Source organism: Dipodomys spectabilis, unplaced genomic scaffold (genome assembly GCF_019054845.1).
Source record: "Dipodomys spectabilis isolate Male_0828 unplaced genomic scaffold, ASM1905484v1 ptg000003l, whole genome shotgun sequence".
NCBI classification, from domain to species: domain Eukaryota; kingdom Metazoa; phylum Chordata; class Mammalia; order Rodentia; family Heteromyidae; genus Dipodomys; species Dipodomys spectabilis.
This window is the reverse complement of record NW_024870680.1, coordinates 6394389-6413602: the sequence shown is the minus strand read 5'-3', so window position 1 is coordinate 6413602 and position 19214 is coordinate 6394389. Positions and strand designations below refer to the sequence as shown.

The window sequence follows — 19214 nt, the reverse complement described above, 5'->3', positions numbered from 1 at the left end:
TTAATTTCTTGTTCAGTAGAAATAAAATTATGAATGTCAGAACTCTGATTCTGAAGAAAACTTAACAATATTTTTGATCTTCTTTCCCAAATTATTTAGCCCTAAACTAGGAAGCTCTATTTTGCTAAGGATTAGCAAGCTGTAGCATCAGGTTCAAGACTGATTTTTTTTTTTAATTGTGAGAATACCATACAGAGGAGTTTCAATTACATGGGCAAGATAATGAGTACATTTCTTATCAAGCATTGTTGCCTCCTCTTTGTTTCCCATTCCCAGCCCTCAAGGCTGATTTTTAAATTCTCAGTCAACCACTGAGGAATGATGTTGACACTGAAAGTTAATGTAGGAGTTGGTTTAGCCTCTGGTTTTTGTTAGACTTTCATGTAAGAAGACAGACTTTTTGACTATTCTCAGCTCAAATGAGAATTGAGGAATGCACAGGAAGAGTAAGTAGATAAAGGAAGGAAGAAAAAAGAACAGAAGGAAAGGAAGGGAAGTGAGGAGGAAAAGGAAAGAAGGAAGAAAGAAGTCAAAAAGGGAAGAAGGATGGAAAAAAGTAGAGAAAGATAAAGTACTGATTCTTAACTTGGTTATGCATTTAAATCAATGTGGAATTTTTTTTTTAATCCTGATGCAGACAATCCAATATCAGAGATTCAGCTTTAATAGATCTAGGTTCTCCTAGAAATTCTAACATGTAGCCAAGGTTGAGAAATGCTGAGATAATGTAAGAAGAGGCATGCAGTAAAACAAGATTGGAGATTCTTATTGCCCCTTTTCAGGAGAAGAAAAGCAGTGTGGATTTAATATGACAGAGGAGAGGCTGAGGAATGGCTTACTCTAACAGGGGCACTTCTCTTCATCAAAGTAGTACAATGCAAATACAGCTTCCAATGGTGAGGTAGATTTAAACATTTTTGCCCACTTCCCCACTAGATTAGGACTAACTTAAAGCAAGAATTGTCTGTGTGTGTGTGTGTGTGTGTGTGTGTGTGCGCGCGCGCGCGTGCATGCACCTGTACCAGACCTGGGCACTGTCCTTGAGCCTGTTTTTTTTTTTTCTTTTTACACAAGACTAGTGGTCTACTACTTGAGCCTTGGCTCCATTTCTGGCTTTTTGGTGGTTAATTGGAGATAAGAGTCTCACAGACAGGCAATGAAGCATGATTCTCAGATCTCAGCCTCGTGAATAGTTAGGATTACAGGAATGAGCCACCAGCATTCTGCTAAGACTGAATATTCTTTTTTTAATTTGTTATTTTTTACTTTTTAAATTGTTTATTATAAAGGTGATGTACAGAGGGGTTACAGTTACATAAGTAAGGTGATGAATGCTTATTCTTGAATTGTGAAACTGATATAGGAGATACCAATGATTATTTTCAAAATGAACAAAATGTTTGAGGTGAAGGTATGTAAAATGAGTGTTACAGGAACTCCATTTTTATATGATTTATTTCTTAACACATTCTAGAAATCATAAGCATGAGGAAGTGAAGCTTTAATGTGTGTGTATGCAGGAAATGTGGAGGTAAGGGGACCAAAACAACTACCAACAGAAGTCCTTGAATTTCAGTAAATTTGCCAAACACTGAATGGAACTGCTTTTCTGTTGAAGCAGGTGGTTTGGTAGTCCCTGAGAGCCATATTCAGACTTCTAGTGAAACCTTAATTCCTACAATCATTGAAGGGTATTTCTATATGGATCTGTATTTCAAGAAGTGGTATGTCTAATTTTGAATAATATTGAAGTGACTTTTTCCATATTTGGATTGAAGGAATCACTGAGAACCATCACTAAATGAAATTTTCTCAGCTTAAGCTGCTTGCTTTTCAGAGTAAGTTCACTATTTTTCATGTTGTCAGGAACTTTCTATCAAGTTTTCAATTTATTAAATGTATTTTCTGTAAAATACATTATTTTACTTTTTATTTTGTATATGTGACTTTTGATGCTAAAACAACTTTGTAGGCTACGCAGGTAGCTCAGTGGTAGAAGACCTGTTTGAGATTTGAGAACCTAGTTTTTTCTTTTTTAAATTTAAATTTTATTGTAAAAGTGATATATAGATGTATGTCAGGCAATGAGTACATTTTCTATCGAACAGTGTCACCTCTTCCTTCATTATTCTCCCACTTTTTCCCCTTCCCTTCCCAAGGTGTAAAGTTCATTTCCAACATAGTGTCTAGTGAGTATCACTACTGAATTGGTTCATGCTTTGTCCCACCATTCCTGTGATTCCCTTCCCCTTCCCAAATCAGATAAACTTACATACAAGACAGAGGATACAGAAGCCAAAAACAGTAACAAAAGGGAATAAACCAAAGGAAATAAAGAAAAAATAAATAACAGAAAACACTACAATTAAAAAAAAACTCATTTTTATCCCTGTTGTCACTGTATTTGATTTTGGTACCTTGAATCTTGTATATGCATTTATATAAATTGCAGAGGGGAAGGGGAACAACAGAATGCTGAAACAAGGTCACAGGATGAACCATTGCAACAATGAGTCTTACAAGACACTGTTGGGAATGAACCTTACAACTTTGGAGGGAAAAGGGGAAGGTAGGGGAGGGAAGGGATAGTGGAAGAAAAACATAGGAGGGTGTAACAATGCTTGACAAGAAATGTACTCATTACCTTACTGATGTAGCTGTAACCTCTCTGTACAGCATCTTTACAAAAAAACACACAAAACCCCACCTATTTCCATTTCTTTTTGATAAGCATCATTTTATATGGTCCTATATACATAAGTATTGAGCCATTGTGATCCTCTCCTAAGAATATCCTCCTTTATTTCTTGAACAGAGACCCGGAAACACAACAAATCAAAGAAAGGTTGGACAAATGGGATTGCATAAAGTTGCAGAGCTTCTGCAGGGCAAATGACATAGCTAGCAAGATCAATAGAAAGCCCACGGATTGGGAGAAGATCTTTACTAGCCATACAACGGACAAGGGTCTCATATCTAAAATATACTTGGAACTCAAAAAATTAAACCCCCCAACAACAAATCCTCAAAGAAACAACTGCCCAATAAATAAGTGGGCGAAAGACTTAAAGAGAAACTTCTCTGAAGAAGAAAGAAGGATGGCCAATAGACACATGAAGAAATGCTCAACATCCCTAGCCATAAAAGAAATGCAAATCAAAACAACATTGAGATATCACCTCACTCCAGTTAGAACGGCAAAAATCAAGAACTCTAACAACAACAGATGCTGGAGGGGATGTAGACAGAAAGGAACCTTACTTCATTGTTGGTGGGAATGTAAACTTGTTCAACCACTTTGGAAAGCAGTATGGAGGTTCCTCAAAAGACTTCACATAGAACTCCCCTATGACCCAGCAATCCCACTTTTGGGCATTTACCCAAATGTTTACAAACAAGACCACACTAAAGCTACCAGCACAACAATGTTTATTGCAGTATTATTTACCATAGCTAAGATATGGAACCAACCCAGATGCCCCTCAGTAGATGAATGGATCAAGAAAATGTGGTATATATACACAATGGAATTCTATGCCTCCATCAGAAAGAATGACATTGCCCTATTTGTTAGGAAATGGAAAAACTTGGAAAAAATTATATTAAGTGAAGTAAGCCCGGCCCAAAGAAACATAGGTCCCATGGTTTCCCTTATTTGCAATAACTAGTATAGGTATGAGTCAAGCGGAAAAGGTCAGATAATGTGATGTCAGGAAAATGAACCCTTAGATATGTATTTTAATGTTTTTTTCTTTCATGCATGTGTTTCTAACGCATTTATAAGATTATCTCTTTGTTGCTTTGTATGTCCCTCCCCCACAGTATAACCCCTGCTTTCACTTGTGGAGGAGATGGTGAAAAACCAGTTGTTTAAGGATACAGGTGGACCTGTTGCAACAATGAGAAGTACAAGTTGACATGTCCAAAACGAGCTTTACAACGTCGGTGCGGGCGGGGGGGGGGGGGGTGGGAAAGGGGGGGGAAGGAGAAGGATTGGGATTAGGGGGGAGGGGGGAGGCTGGGAAGGGATGTGAAGGGTAAACCAAAGGAGGAGGCTGCAATGCTTGGTAAGAAATGTACGCATTATCCTGCCCATGTAATTGTAACCCCTCTGTACAGTATGTTCACAAATAAAATTAAATTAAATTAAAAAAAAAAAGAATATCCTCCTTTGTTCTCACTGTGAGAATGCTCAGAGTAATTATTTGTCTTTTACTATCCACTGGATTAACTTGTATAGGCATATTCTAGTTGTTACAAATGAGGGAAACCATGCGGTCTATGTTTCTTTGGATCTGGCTTACCTCACTTAATTTAATTTTTCCAAGTCTTTCCATTTCCTTATGAATGGAACAATGTCATTCTTTCTGATGGAAGCATAGAATACCATTGTGTATATATAGCACATTTTCTCAATCCATTCATCCACTGAGGGGCATCTGGGTTGATTTCATATCTTAGCTATGGTAAATAATGCTGCAATGAACATGGTTGTGCTGATGACTATAGTGTGGGCTGGTGTGTGGTCATTTGAGTAAATGTCCAGGAGTGGGCTTGTTAGACCATAGGGAAGAGAGCCTGGATTTAATCCTCAGATTAAAGGTAGAGGCCAAGGAGAAACCATCAAAAAACAAACAATCTCATCTTTTATTCCTATAATAAATTCTATTGGGTCATAATATATTATTTTTTCTATGTATAACTATACTTATTTGCTAATATTTTAATTTGTGGTTTTATGTTTCGGAAAGATTGGACTACAAATTTTCTTTCTTATGACTTTGTTATGTTATAGCATTAAGATGATATTAACATTGTTAAACGTCTAGGATGTATTTTAACTTCTGGATATTTGTTTTAATATGATCTGGCTTACAAACATTTCTTATAAACCTTATGAATTGTGTATGTATCTGTCTACCCATCCATTGATCATTTATCTATCTAGTTTGTTTTTTGAGACAAAGTCTCACTATGCAACACAGGCTGGCTCTGAACTAACAATCTTTCTATCTCTACTTCCCAAGTGCTATGTACTACCATGTCTAGAAGTGAATTTTGTGTGTGTATATAGGTATATATGTTTATATATATGTGTATATATTTTTTCTCTTGCTAATTGGAGTTTAAACTCAGGACTTTCCTTATATTTGCAAGTGCTACACCACTTGAGCAAGAGACCCAGTCCTTTTTTGCTTTAGTTTATTTTTCAGATATGGTCTTTTGCTCAGGGCTAGCCTTAGACAGCAATCCCCTTACTTCTGTCCTCCTGGTTGCTAGAACTACAAGTATGGGCTACCATGACATATCCAATTTTTTAATCTTCATTATAAAAAAAGCCAATAACAAACAAAAAGAAAGGAGGCCTGTGTTGATAATGCCACAAGAATGGAAAGAAGTGGTAGAACTAGGATTTAAATCCACTAATTTTTTATTTCAAAGCCCAGGCTTTTTGCACTGTTATGAACTCAGGAATGAATAGCTGGTTAAATTGGTATGCTAAAGGACCTAGGTGTTTTATTCTATGGAAGTACATTGGGCAATTGTGTCAGCTCTCACAGCCTGGCTTTATTAATGCCAGAATGTAGACTTGGAAGAACTATGTCCACATCCATTCACAGAGAAGGAGAACAGACAATGCTAAGGAATTTCAGGAACTTTAGGAAAAGTTATCATTTTATCAGCAGTACCTGTACAGGTTGCTCAACATAAATCTTTAGATAGGACAATTTGCCCTAGGCCTGCATTTGTAGTAATTAGAAATATAGAGACCCCCATCTCCTGACCCCCATCTCAGGAAAGTCCTGAGTTTAAACTCCAATTAGCAAGAGAAAAAATATATACACATATATATAAACATATATACCTATATACACACACAAAATTCACTTCTAGACATGGTAGTACATAGCAGCCCCCACAATAAGAAAGGGATAAAATCAGTCCATAGATGCCAGGGAACTGGTTTCTGGAGATTAAGAGCTACAAAATTAATGTGAGATCTGCCACTCCATGATACGGAAACCAGATGCCCAGTATCCTTTGTAAAGTATTCCATTTAGAACATGTTTTCTCATTATTTTATTCCTAGCATTAGATATTATCTAAATATTTTTCATAAAAATATGAAAAGCCTAAATCTGCATTCATAAATAAAAATAAGAGCTGGGTGCTGGTGACTTGTACCTCTAATCTTAACCCCACAGGAGGCTAAATCTAAGGGTTGTGATTCAAAGCCAGCCTGGGCAGAAGAATTTGACTCATATTTCCAACTAACCATCAAAACACCAGTTCTTGCTAATTAAGATAAACTGACATGCTGAATTGAAACCCCTTTGCACAACTACTTCAAGATGATAATAAACAAATAAATATAAAATGGTTAAAAAGAAAAGAAAAAATGTCAGGCATGGCTCAAGTGGTAGCTATGAGTTGAAAAGCTGAATGAGAGTGAAAGGCTCTGAGATAAATACAACACACACAAAAAAAGAAAAGAAATAATCATAGAGATGGAAATGTACTTTACCCCAGTTATGGCCATTAGCTAATGGCCATTAGCAAGAAATCTAATAACAACAGATTCTAGCAGGGATGTGGCCAAAAGGGAATGCTACTACACTGTTGGTGGGAGTGTAAACTTGTTCAACCACTCTAGAAAGCAGTTTGGCAGTTCCTCAAAAGACTAAACATAGAGTTTTTCTATGACCCAGCAATCCCAAATGACTACAAACAAGGCCACACTAAAGCTACAGGCACAACTATGTTCATCACTGCATTATTTACCATAGCTAAGATTTGGAACCAACCCATGTGCCCATATGCTTCCATCAGAAAGAATGACACTGCCCAATTTGTAAGGAAATGCAAGGACTTGGAATAAAATCATATTAAGTGAAGTAAGCCAGACTCAAAGAAACATAGATCCCATGGTTTCCCTCATTTGTAATAATTAGTGTAAGTCTAGGATAATCTTAGCAGATGAGCAGAAAAGCTCAATAGTTATGTACATATGACCATATAAGATGATGCTCAGAGAAATGAACTCCAAGACATGAACACGAAAGGTGTTTCTTTGTTGTTGTTGTTCTTAATGTACTATGTGATTTCTTATTTTCTTTTGTATTTTCCCCCTATGGTTTATCCCCTGTTGTCACTGCATTTGATTTTGATACCCTGGGTATTGTATATATGTTGATCTGAGTTAGGAAAGGGGAAGGGGAACAACAGAATGGTGAGACAAAGGACAAAGCAATATACACAACACAATATGTTGGAAATGGTCTGTACAACTTGGGCAGGGGGGCAGATAGGGGAAGGGAAAGTGGGAGAAAAATGAGGGAGGGGGCAACAAGTTCAACAAGAAATATACTCACTACCTTACTTACATCCCTGTAACCCCTCTATACATTACTTTCACAATAAAAAAGAAAAATAAAGGTGGAAATGTATGTGAGATAAGAGGTTTGATCAGTGGTCTCGTAGACTGTAAAATATGTTTCAAAACACGATGGTAGAGACAATAATCTGGTGATATTTTAAAGAGTGCTTTTTCCTATATTCAAATTGTATGATTAAACATGAAAGCTTAAAAAATAAATACACCAAACCTTAATAGAGCTATTTAAAAACAATATTTTTTTGAAAATATAAAAATAATGATATGTAAGTAAATAAATGGATAATTAAAAAGTACATTTGATGATAGAAAGTTTTATCCTTTGAAAAGTATCACGGCAAAGCATCCGTTTGCCACAGAGAACAAGTCTGAGAAAATGGTATAAAAGATAAAGTAAGTCAAGCACCAGTGATTCATGCCTGTGATCCTACTTAGGCTGAAATTCTTGGAAATGATGGTTGGAATTCAGCCCAGGCAGAAAAACATTCACAAGACCCCATTTCAGTTAGGAGCTGGGCATAGTAGCATCCCTGGTATAGGAACTACTGTGGACAATATCCAGGCACCCAACCCCATCTCAAAAATAATGAGCAAAAATCAGCACTGGAGGTGAGACTAAGCACCTGCACAGCAAGCACGAAGCCCTGAGTCTACAACCCAAGTTCAACCAAACAAAAAGTACATAGAGAACATCAAAAAGAGTTTTATTTCCCAAGGAAGAAAAGAGAAAGTCATCCCAAAGAGTTTAGATTTGGATTTAAAAATTAATTTACCCATCACCCTGTTTGGGCTTTTCAGCTATAAGATTACAGGTGGGAGAATTAAGGTGATAACAATATGAATTTAGAAAATTGAGAAACTTTCCTGATGCTCAGATTATGTTGTAATTTTTCTTTTGGCACTTCCTTTTATAAAATGATGGTAATCATACAGGTCAATTACAATATATATTTTATTTGGCTTGTTCATTATTTGTACAATTTTTATGAGATGAAATTAAAATGCCAATCCTGTGTTAGGTCTCTGATTTTTTTTTAATTCCAATTTTTCTGATTAGGGAAATCTGTCAATCTTAGAGACTACCAGTCTTAGGTGAAAGCTATACTGAAGGAAACAAATACTGAAAAGATACAGCTGATTTCCAAAGTCCTGTGAGGTACCGTCAGGTATTTTCTTGAAAATTTATGGCTAAGTGTGTGTGTGTGTGTGTGTGTGTGTGTGTGTGTGTGTGTGTGAAAGAGAGAGAGAGAGACAGAGAGAGAGAGGAGAGAGAGAGAGACAGAGATAAAGTATAAAATAAAGACAAATATGCTGCAGATGTGAGATAAATGTGAAATAATGATGCCACTTAGCTTTGGAAAGATTCATTTCAGGACAGCCAGATGACTCAAAGATGAGGATTGAAAGCCCAGAGAAAATGGGAATTTAATGTTTCTCAAGCACTAAAAGTGTTGGAAGATAGTATTCTACATGTCATAAAAACTGGCATGATTAATATAAAGTACTCTTTTAGGTAAAAGACAAAGCTTGGATCCTTGAAACTGTTCCAAATGTTCCAAATTCTGAGCTTTTGTATCAGCTACATTACATGTTAAATAGAACACACATGCTTTGGGTTTTCAGCTAGCCATCTTATTCTGGGTGACAGCAGAGATGGCTTCACAGCACAGGGTCCCATACCTGATTTGCTTTTACTGTCAGCATATTTCTAGTTATTTAACAATGAGCCCTGCATTTTTATTTTGAACTTGGGCCTCAAAAATTATGTAGCTGGTACCTGAAGTCAGGCTCTGTGGTCTGCCATGTGCAGGGCATTATGGGAGACAGGCGTGTCAACTATACTCTATAATTGTGCCTCATTTGTAGAGAGCTCTCCTGGCTGTAGATTTAGAACCTGTGTAGAACTTGCTCAATTTAATCACAGACCCACAGATAATTCATTAAAAACGCATGTACTAGCTGGGCAAGGTTATGCATGCCTATACTTGTAATATTTTTGAGGCTAAGGAGGATAGTGAATTCAAATCCTACATAGCCTGTTCTATGTAGCAAATTCTGGCTAGCCCAGGCATGGCAAGACCTTGTCTCAAACAAGCAAGCAAGCAAACAAACAACAGAAGCTGAAAATCAAAAGTCATATGTTATTTTATTTGACAGGCAAAATACAAGGCAAAAACTAGAATTCAATATTCAATGAGAGGGTAGATTAAGTTAAGCAATGTATACCTTTAGCAATTTATACATGTAAAAAGTGTGAGGAAAATAACACCTACTTACAGATATATTGCACCAAATAAATCTAAATACATAAAAGCTGTTCAGTAACAAGACATGGCATGGCAGGTAGGGGCATAGCACAACTTGCTTAGGTTCTAGTTCCAATTTAGCCTCTTATGTGTAAACTTGAAATGTGGCTGTTTCTTTTCTACAATAACAATAATAATAATAGCACCTGTTTTATAGGAGTTTTGCGAGAACAATTCATCTAAGGTCCTTTCAAACTGCCTAGTATACAACAGGCAATTTATGAGCTGTTTATTATCATTGCCATTATTATTACAATAACAATGAATATTCATTTTCGTTATTGCTCTTACTGACATAATAAAGTCAAAACTAGATTTAAAAGTAAAACCTTTACAAATGTAATTCTGGTTAGTTAAATAAGGTTTAAGTGCTTTAATCCGAAAGAATTACAGGCAAGGGTGGCTTATTCATCTGATCAACAGGGGCTAAGCTCTTTGTCAGGCTGGATGCATTTGTAAGCCATAAAGATATTTGAGCTAACAACATTATGATATACCCTCTCAAATAATTCAGCTGTCATCACATCTTAAACTATATAAATAGACCAGATGGCAGGGTGTAGGTGGTTTAGGCCTGTAATCCTAGTTACTCAGGAGGCTGAGATTTAAGAATCGCAGAGAGGTCCTGAGACTCTTATGACCAATTAACTACAAAAATTAATAAAAACAAAAACCCAGAAGCAGAGTAGTAGCCAAGTAGTAGAGTGCTAGCCTTGAGGAAAAAAAAAACCTTCAAGAACAGTGTACAGGCCCTGAGTTTACGCCCCAAGACTGGCACATACACATACATCACATGCATAGACTATATGTGTGTATGTGTATGTGTGTGTGTGTACATATAGTCTAATTTCTGTGTCTGTATATGTATATACTGTTTTATGTATAGGCCAGAGCCTAGTAAGAGGTGGATGGTTATGGATCAGAAAAGGTTTTCTGAATAGGCCAACCACGGATAATCATTATCAGAAAAACTCCCAGATTCTAGAGGTTTTTTTAAGAGGACAACAACAACAACAAAATCCATAAAATAGTCAATGGAAGGCCCACATATGATATTTCTGTTCAATGTCCCATAGAAGTCTAAAAAGTTTATTTTAAACTCGTTTTTTCTGCTTTTTTGTTTTTGTTTTCAAATCAGTAGCAGACTATGATTTTAGAACAAGGAAATTCCCCCAGATCTCAACAATTCTTCCTCCTTTCTATTTCAGGATAAAATTGGCAGCCTTTAATTCTACAATTAGGGATGCAATTAAAAATGCAAATGACTGAAAGAATGAACATAATGCTAACGAGTCACAAAGTATAAAGAATAAAAATCTTTTCTTCCTTAAAGAAGCACCAGTTTAGGAAGCAAATTCTATGCACATATAGGGATAGATATAGGGATAAAGGGACTTTCTCCTTAGTTTAACTTAAGTTGAACAACCTTGCAAACCAGGTATCATTTCTATTTTACAGTTAACACAGTCAAGAGCTTGCAACTGCTAAGCTGTGAATGCTGGACTAGAAACCATGTCTGTTTCAAGAAAAGCAACAGAAAATATGAAACCAACACATTTCACCAGTGTCCATGTAGAACTAATATCCTAATTGCATTGTGGTATAGCAAGCACAGTCTTCAGTGAAGGAACCTACCTGAGTGAAGATCGAGGCTCAGCCACATCATACATGCTGTGTATTATTTCAAAGCCTTCCTCCCTTGTAGGATTGGGATTATAATTATACCTGTAGCTACAATAGTGTTATAAGGTTTAAATGTAGTTGGGGCTCTGGCATGTAAGGTCTTGCACCACAGGTTATGTGGCCTACACTTTGCTTTATCTTCTCAGCTTCTCTGTGGTTTCCTTAGTTTGGACATTCTACTCATCTTGTTATCAACAGTTCCCTCCATCTGACCATATCATTCTACAAATCATCAGCAAGATAGATTGTGCCTCTGTGTGTGTTTGTGTGTATGTGAGTGTGTGTGTGTGTGTGTGTGTGTGTGTGTGTGTATTGAGAGACAAATGGTGAACAAAGGTAGCAGTGGTACTTACTAGACACTATGTTGAAAATGAACTATACAACTTGTGGGTAGGAATGGGAGGAAAAACTTGGGAGGAGAGTGAGGGAAGGGGTGACATTGTCCAAAAAGAAATGTACTCATTACCTGACTAACGTAACTGAAAAAGAAAAGTAATGTACGTTACTTTTAAAATAGCAATACAAATTGAATTAAAAAAATTAAAAATAAGGAAAAGAAAAAGCCCAGAGTTTTAGACATACTACGCAAGCACTCTGTTACCATGATTTTATGAAAGGTAATTCTGAATTTGGGATTATTTCCTATTCTGCTGCAATATTCAATAAATTTTTGAATGACTAAATGATGACGCTGTTAAGTAAGAATGTTATCAAGTAACTCTTTACTCCCATTGGTGGACACAAGAGTTTTTTTTTTCTGGTCTTCTGTGTTCTGCCACTAACCTAGACACTTTTCCTTTCCTTTATCAAAGGAATGGATGGAATCTAGCCATTTGAATTTCTGAGTAAGTTTGGTTTCTGTTCCATCACCTCAGCAGACATGAAGAAACATACAGGTCTCTAAGCATCCACACACAGTGACACCAAAGGAGGATACTCTTAAGAGAGGAACACAAAGGCACAATGCCTATGTGCATCTGAGTATATAAAATAATATTTATCAAAATGAATTCCAGGAAATAGAAACAAGAGGTTTTTCTCCTTGTTGCTGTTTTTGTTTTCTCTTCCTTTGTCTCATTTTTTTCACTTAACTGCCTTTGGGAGGGCAAGGGGGTTGCAGAAATGGAGGAACAAAGGGTGAACAAATACATCAGTGGTGGTCACTAGACACTATGTTGAAAATCAACTCTACAACTTGCGGGAGGGAATGGAAGGGAAAAACTGGGAGAGAGAAAGGGAAGGGGTGACATTGTTCAAAACGAGATGTACTCTTTACCTGACTTATATAACTGTAACCCCTCTGTATATCATCTTTATAATAACAATAAAAGATGCATAAAAGAGAAAAAGATTAAGATTGGAGGGGGAAAAGGAGGAGAATAATGGAAGAAGTGATATTGATTAAGGAGTACTGTACTCATAACTTGACTTACAGAATTGTAATAATAATGATTTTAAAATAATAATTTAAAATAATAATTTAAGAAATATTATTAAAAAAAGAAGCAACCCTACTAGAAGCAGGAGAAGCCTTGCTCATGTTGACCAGATTCAGTGGGGGAGAACATAGCTTAGAGGATGAGTGGACTAGAAGGACATGTAACATATTTCAGCAGCTCAGGTGACTCAATGCATGTCCATTTGACGAACTGATGATGTACTTGTGAAACATTTTTAAAGTTATGTATTCACATTTTAATACTTTACTTCTTTTTAAGGTGTTGGGAATAGAATACAGGGCCACATACAGACTGGGAAAGTACTCTACCACTGAGCCTTCCCCAGCCTTTCCAAAAATTATACACTATAAATTTCAAGTCACAGCAAATATCAAATACATACAGCTCATCAAACTAAGCATATCCAAGTTATTTTCATAGAACATCTACATAAAGTGAAAAATCCCTTTATAGCACTACAAAAGTGTTTTAAGCACCTCACACAAAATATTAAAAGAAGGAAAACAATTACAGCTAGTGGGAGAATAGAGAGAGTTGCCTTCAGTTCAAAACACTGCTTGACTCAGTGCAGATTACCTTTTCTTCCCTTCAAGAATTCATGCAAACAAACGCTACCACATAGGAGGAATTTCTAGCAGGGGAATGCAGCCAGCTTCTGAAAAATTTTCACAAGATGTACATTTCCAACTTGGCCCAGACCCAGAGCTGAGAGGCAGGCAAGGAGAGAAAGAGGGAGAGGGAGAGGGAGACACAGAAACAGAGAGAGGAGAACTTGTATGTTTGGAATATGGAGGGAGGAAGAGAAAGCAAAAGAGGGAGTAAGGAAGAGAGGAGAGAAAGAGGAAGGGAGAGTATAAGAGGTAGAGGGGGGGAGAGAGTTAAAAGAGAGGAAAGATGTAAAAAGGGATAGAGGGCAAAGGAAATGGGGAGGGAGAGGGAGAGAGAGACACCCCAGTGGGAAAGAAAGAGTAGTTTTGCAGTTGCAGTCAAATATTGTACTAAGTCAGATAAACTGTCATAGAAGAAAAAGGCTGCTTCTGACTTAGGTTTTGGCTTTGTGTAAAAATATCACTAATAACCCAAGAAAGCCCGTATGTCCTGTAGCATATTATGTCCTGTTTGGCAAAGCCCTCAAGAGATTTCTGTTTGAATTTTTCTTCTGTTATACTATTTCTTAACCCAAACTTTCCAACGTGGCACTGACAGAAGCAGCTGGGGAATCACAGCTATAGATCCACTCCCAGAGGTGGAATGATTTACTCGAAGTGTTGAAATCTAACTCTGCTACACACAGCTGTGGGATCCCAAGCAAATATGCTCTCTCCTGCAGCCTCAGTTTCCTCTTCTATAAATTACAAAGTGGACTTAGTGGTAGCTAAATGTCCCTCAAGACCTTGAGTTACAGATGGCTAAAGAGAAATGAAGGTGGCAATACTCCTAGACATCATTTTCAGATTAAAAAGACATGCTCATCATCTTATATTTATAGAGTAAGACAAACTCTGCTACAAATTTATTTTGAGTGAGCATGTAGTTGACTTTCTAAAATAATCACAAACCAGCTGGCACTGGTCCTATTCCACTGTTTTGGATAAAGTGAGCCACTCTACGAAAATCCCAGAGCCAAAGTGGTATTACAAAATAAAATGAGACAAAGATGGAAACCAATAGAATTCTTTCTGGTAAGGTAACTTAAGGCTTTCTGAGTCATTTCATTTTCTCATTTCTTTCCTTGTTCTATGTTATCACACTGCCTGAGAAGGAGCACTGTAGAGTTCTTCCTTTTTGAGCTTACAGTATGCATAACCTGTCTTCCTTCCAATTGTATGTCTTGTAGAGTTATTTAGATGCTGACATCAGTTTTCTAGATGCTATATTTTAGCAAATGAACATTTGAAAAACCAGGTAACATTTGTTTATTATAGGACTTTGAAGAATTTTGAATGTATATTTGAATCTCCTTTAAAAAATCTCCTTTTAATACAGTCTCCAGATAACAATGTAAGTCTTCCTCTCTTCTTGTTATACTTTTATTTGCTGTTTTGTGCATAAATATTTGATTCTAATTAGTACATGTGTGTATCTTACATAATACTTTAGTCTTGAATTTATTTTTCCCAATAGTCTGCAACTTAATTAAAAGCTATTATCATTGTATTTCCATTGAATTTCTTCTAGTACTTAACAATATTTTAATACATTCTATTGTTAATAAGCTATGCCACTGCATAATGTTTCCTCCTAGTTTTATTCAATAAAACCATTTCAATTGTCTTAACTGATTTGTCTCTATCACATTAGCCCAATAGGCTTATCACTATTTGCTACCGAAAAGCAAAACATTTCAAGAATTAAAAGTATTTTGTGTGTGTGTGTGTCATGAATACCATCAATACAATAAAAGTAAGGAGAACAGAAAGAGTCATCAGATTTGTCATGTCACTACAAGAAATGTTCTAGGTTGAGTCCCTATAGAGAATCTTTCGTAGATGACAATGAAGTATATCCAAGTAACTCTGAAATGCAATTAGCCAAGTCTGGAAGATTAGTGGTCTATTTTCTTTTTCAAGATTTTTAAGATACTGAAATTCACTCAAAAAGGAATCCTACATTTGTCAGAGATATCAATAGATGAAAGCCCTGGAGTGCTGCCTTCTGGAACCCTGCCCCCTTCTTGGCCCTAGCATTCCTTCCTATACACAGGAACAATAATCTTATAGCTCAGTGGAATTAAGGACAAGCTTAACTCAAGTACATCACTGGGTATCTATACCATGACTTCCTAGAAGAAAAAGGAAGTGAGATTTTAGGAGAGAAGGATGAGCCCTCAGTGAGATGTAGATGGAATTCTGAGCCACAACAGGAAGTGGAGAATCCAAAGGGTTCCTCCAAACAGCATGTACATATATTTAACCACTAGTTGGGCAACCACTTTCTCCCTGTTAGCACGTTTTCTATCTCCACTGATAACAGTTGGAAGCATTGTAGGACACGGGTGCTAGGAAAATCGGCATGTTACAGTTCAATGTGATAGATCTCACTCAACAGGAACAGGGACTTTTCTTTTTAAACATTTTTTAAGTCAGTCATTTTGTTTTCTAGCAAATGAAGGAGAAACATTAATTTATAGGCAAAGGAGTAATGAACTTTTATGATCTGAGAAATGATTGACAATGAGATCCCATAGAAGAAAGTCTTTCCACCCAAACTCAGAAGAAAATAAAAACCCACCATAATTCTTGAGAAGAATAATGTTGATTTTACATCACTAGGCCAAAATTAACATAGTCAACATCAAGCAAATTAGGAACTGTCCAGGGTTTTGGTCCATGTGTTCCAAGATTGATTAGAAATGGAGATGATTTCTTCTCATTAGCTTTACTGAAAACTATGCTAAGAACATTATCTTGCATTCTGTTAAAAAATGATGCGTGCTTGTATTCCCCAAACCCAGGCTGAGGCAGGAGAATAAAAATTCAAGGCCATCTTACTGGGCTACATAGTGAAACTGTTGCAAACAAACAATAAAACAAAACTTAACAAAAGCAGGCGAATTTAAAGTAATTTAAACCTAATAATATTTTTTAATTCTTCAAAACGGTTCAGCAGAATGTCTTTCAGTAGCATACTGATGAGCAGAAACTAATTAAGACATCATGTTCCATAAGTTATAGCCTTTCTTTGCCCAAGCCAGATTTCCCTTGTCTACCTGACATAGAGTGAACGCTTCTGATTGGTTCGCAGGGACCCGGAACCGGAACTCATGCTGTGGTTCATCATCTGCTCTCGTAGGTCATGGATTTTAGCCTCAAATCGAGCGTAATCTGGGAATAAAAACAAAGATGGCGAGTTTAGTCCTATGCCTCCAGAGAATTAGGAGGTCAAGCCAGTTAGTTTCCCTCAGGTTGGCGTCTTCACCAGACACCAAGGGAGGAGGCTCAATTTTAGCTGAGTACATACTTATTATCTCAATTCACAGACTTTCAGCAGAGAAAAAGGACAAATCAGTTCCTCCTCATAAATTACTTAGAACACACAGGTCCATCAGTCCATGGTGGAATACCACAGAGGGGGCAACATGGAAAGGGAAGAAAGAGGTTGTGTTATAAACAGTGTCTTCCTGCTGGTGGGAGTTAGCTCTCTTTTGCCTGTAGTCATTGATATAGATACCTGCATGTGACACAGACACAGACAGACAGACAGATACAATCTCACACATGATCACACACACACACACACACACACAAATACAAGTAAAAAGAAAACCCGAGTTAAGATTGACAGATGTGTGGCAGGGTCAATATCTTGATTATGATACTGTTCTGTAATTTTGAAAAAATAGGGGAAGTTGAATAAAGGACACATAAATTCCTTGAATTATTCATTTACAACTGCATGCGAGGCTATAATAATCTCAAAATTATATTAAAGGAGGAAAAGTCCATAGAATTCCTAATTCCATGGATGTCGAAAAGGGTCTCTAGTTATTCTCAGCCAGGTAAACCAGAGAATCTGATGTTTGGTGACAAATTCTGTAAGAAACACAATTAAACTAGGTCATCCCTCTCCTGGCCTAGGGGCTGCTAGAAGTTGATCACTGGGGATAATACCTCAATTTACAACATAACTTTGTCTACATACCATCAAATTCTAAGATGAAAAATAATTTTAAATTAAATTTTAGAAGGCTGAAACTAAAAAAATAAGTCAAAATTACTCATAGGAAATATATTTTGGAAAAGTTTCAACTTTAGTAATTATCCTTAAAAAATCAAGGAAATATAGGTAAAATATAGGTATTTTATTATGTTAGCCATTAGCAAAATACTTTTTTCATGTCACTCTAATAATAATGTAATAATTGGTTTAAAGATACTATTAACATTATTGTCATGGAAAATTATTATTATTTTTTTTTTTTGGCAGTAGTAGGGTTTGAACTCTGGGCCTGAGCACTGTCCTTCAGCTCTTCAGCTCAAGGCTAGTGCTCTACCACTTGAGCCACAGTACCACTTTCAGTTTTCTGGTGGTTTATTGGAGGTAAGAGTCTCATGGTCTTTCCTGCCGAAGCTGGCTTTGAACCATGATCCTCAGATATCAGCCTCCTGAGTATGTAGGATTATAGGCGTGAACCACTTAAGTTCTTTTTCCTTTAGGAAAATCCAGCAGGTGAGAGACTTAAATGACCCAAAATAACTATGAAAAAATATTTACTCAACTCATAAAGGATTCTTAATCATAAGGAAACACATCATGAAGTATTTTAATTGCAGTTCTCTCTATATTTCACAACCACTTCATTTTTCAGTTCAGCTTATTAACAACTTCTTATGAAAACAAGGATAAGCAAATTGATAATCAACTTAGAAAGTATCAATTTGTTATCATGAAAGTTACTCAAATGATTTTATTTGAATTTATAGTGTTTATTATTTTAAGGTTTGGTACTCATGTTAAACCCTAAAGGGTTTGGTACTCATGTTAAGCCATAAACAACAAAGATATAATAAGCTCTAAATGTCATAGTTAAAGGTTAATGTCTTTACTATAAGGACATAATAGCTGGCTGGCAATTTCAAGTACTTAAGTGTATTATTTAAAGGACCTCCTATTAATGTAGCTTTGAATAATTAAATCTTAAATAAGAAGAACACATATTTAAACAAAAATCTACTGACCTTAACTTTATTGCATTCCATTTTACTAGTGAGAGAAAACATTTATTATAATAGCCATTAAGCTATTGTCTTTTTGAACAAGTCCTATTCTCTAGCTAGCTACCCAGAAGAATCCATTAACATCCACTGCTGGTTATATAACAGGCATTATGCCCAGTGCTTAGGGGGCATTATCTCATTTTTTTGAAGTACAAAACAAAGTTCATGGATGTCATAAAAATTTTTGATATATAAAAAGAAATGAATAAAGATTGTTGTTCTGATCTCTTCTGCCTTCTTCTCACTGCTGCCCTTCCCTACAGGTTAGCCTAGAGGGACATTAGGGGTTGCATCAATTCACAGATGTGTGGCTATGTGTACATAGTATGTGAACACAAACATGTACTACATATATATACATATATATGAAACACATGATACTATATCTAAGTGGTTTTACTCCTTTTTAAATTGGATCATCTCTTATCTTCTACCAACTATATAAATATCATTTATCTTAATAGCCTTCCTGTGTTCTATATTTAGAATATGATATTTAAGTTTCTATATCACTAGGTATTATGTATGTCCAGGTTTCTGCTTCATAAACACCTGTCTGTGTAGATGTTCATGTTGATGGTATTGGAAGTACTGGTTAACACTGCATATAAACCATATAGCTCCACTTAGCATTTCTCAGGGAATGACATAG

General features: G+C 36.2%; 1 protein-coding gene across 12 annotated transcripts in view; it reads right to left on the bottom strand.

Moving 5' to 3' along the window:
* The window catches only part of Dlg2 (discs large MAGUK scaffold protein 2), a 2085086-nt gene that overhangs the window by 144204 nt on the left and 1921668 nt on the right, over window positions 1-19214 (bottom strand). For all 12 annotated transcript variants that reach the window (XM_042686455.1, XM_042686483.1, XM_042686517.1 and 9 more), the window contains one exon: window positions 16555-16669. In XM_042686455.1, coding sequence (XP_042542389.1) covers window positions 16555-16669 — 115 coding nt within the window. The remainder of the gene's footprint in view (window positions 1-16554; window positions 16670-19214) is intronic.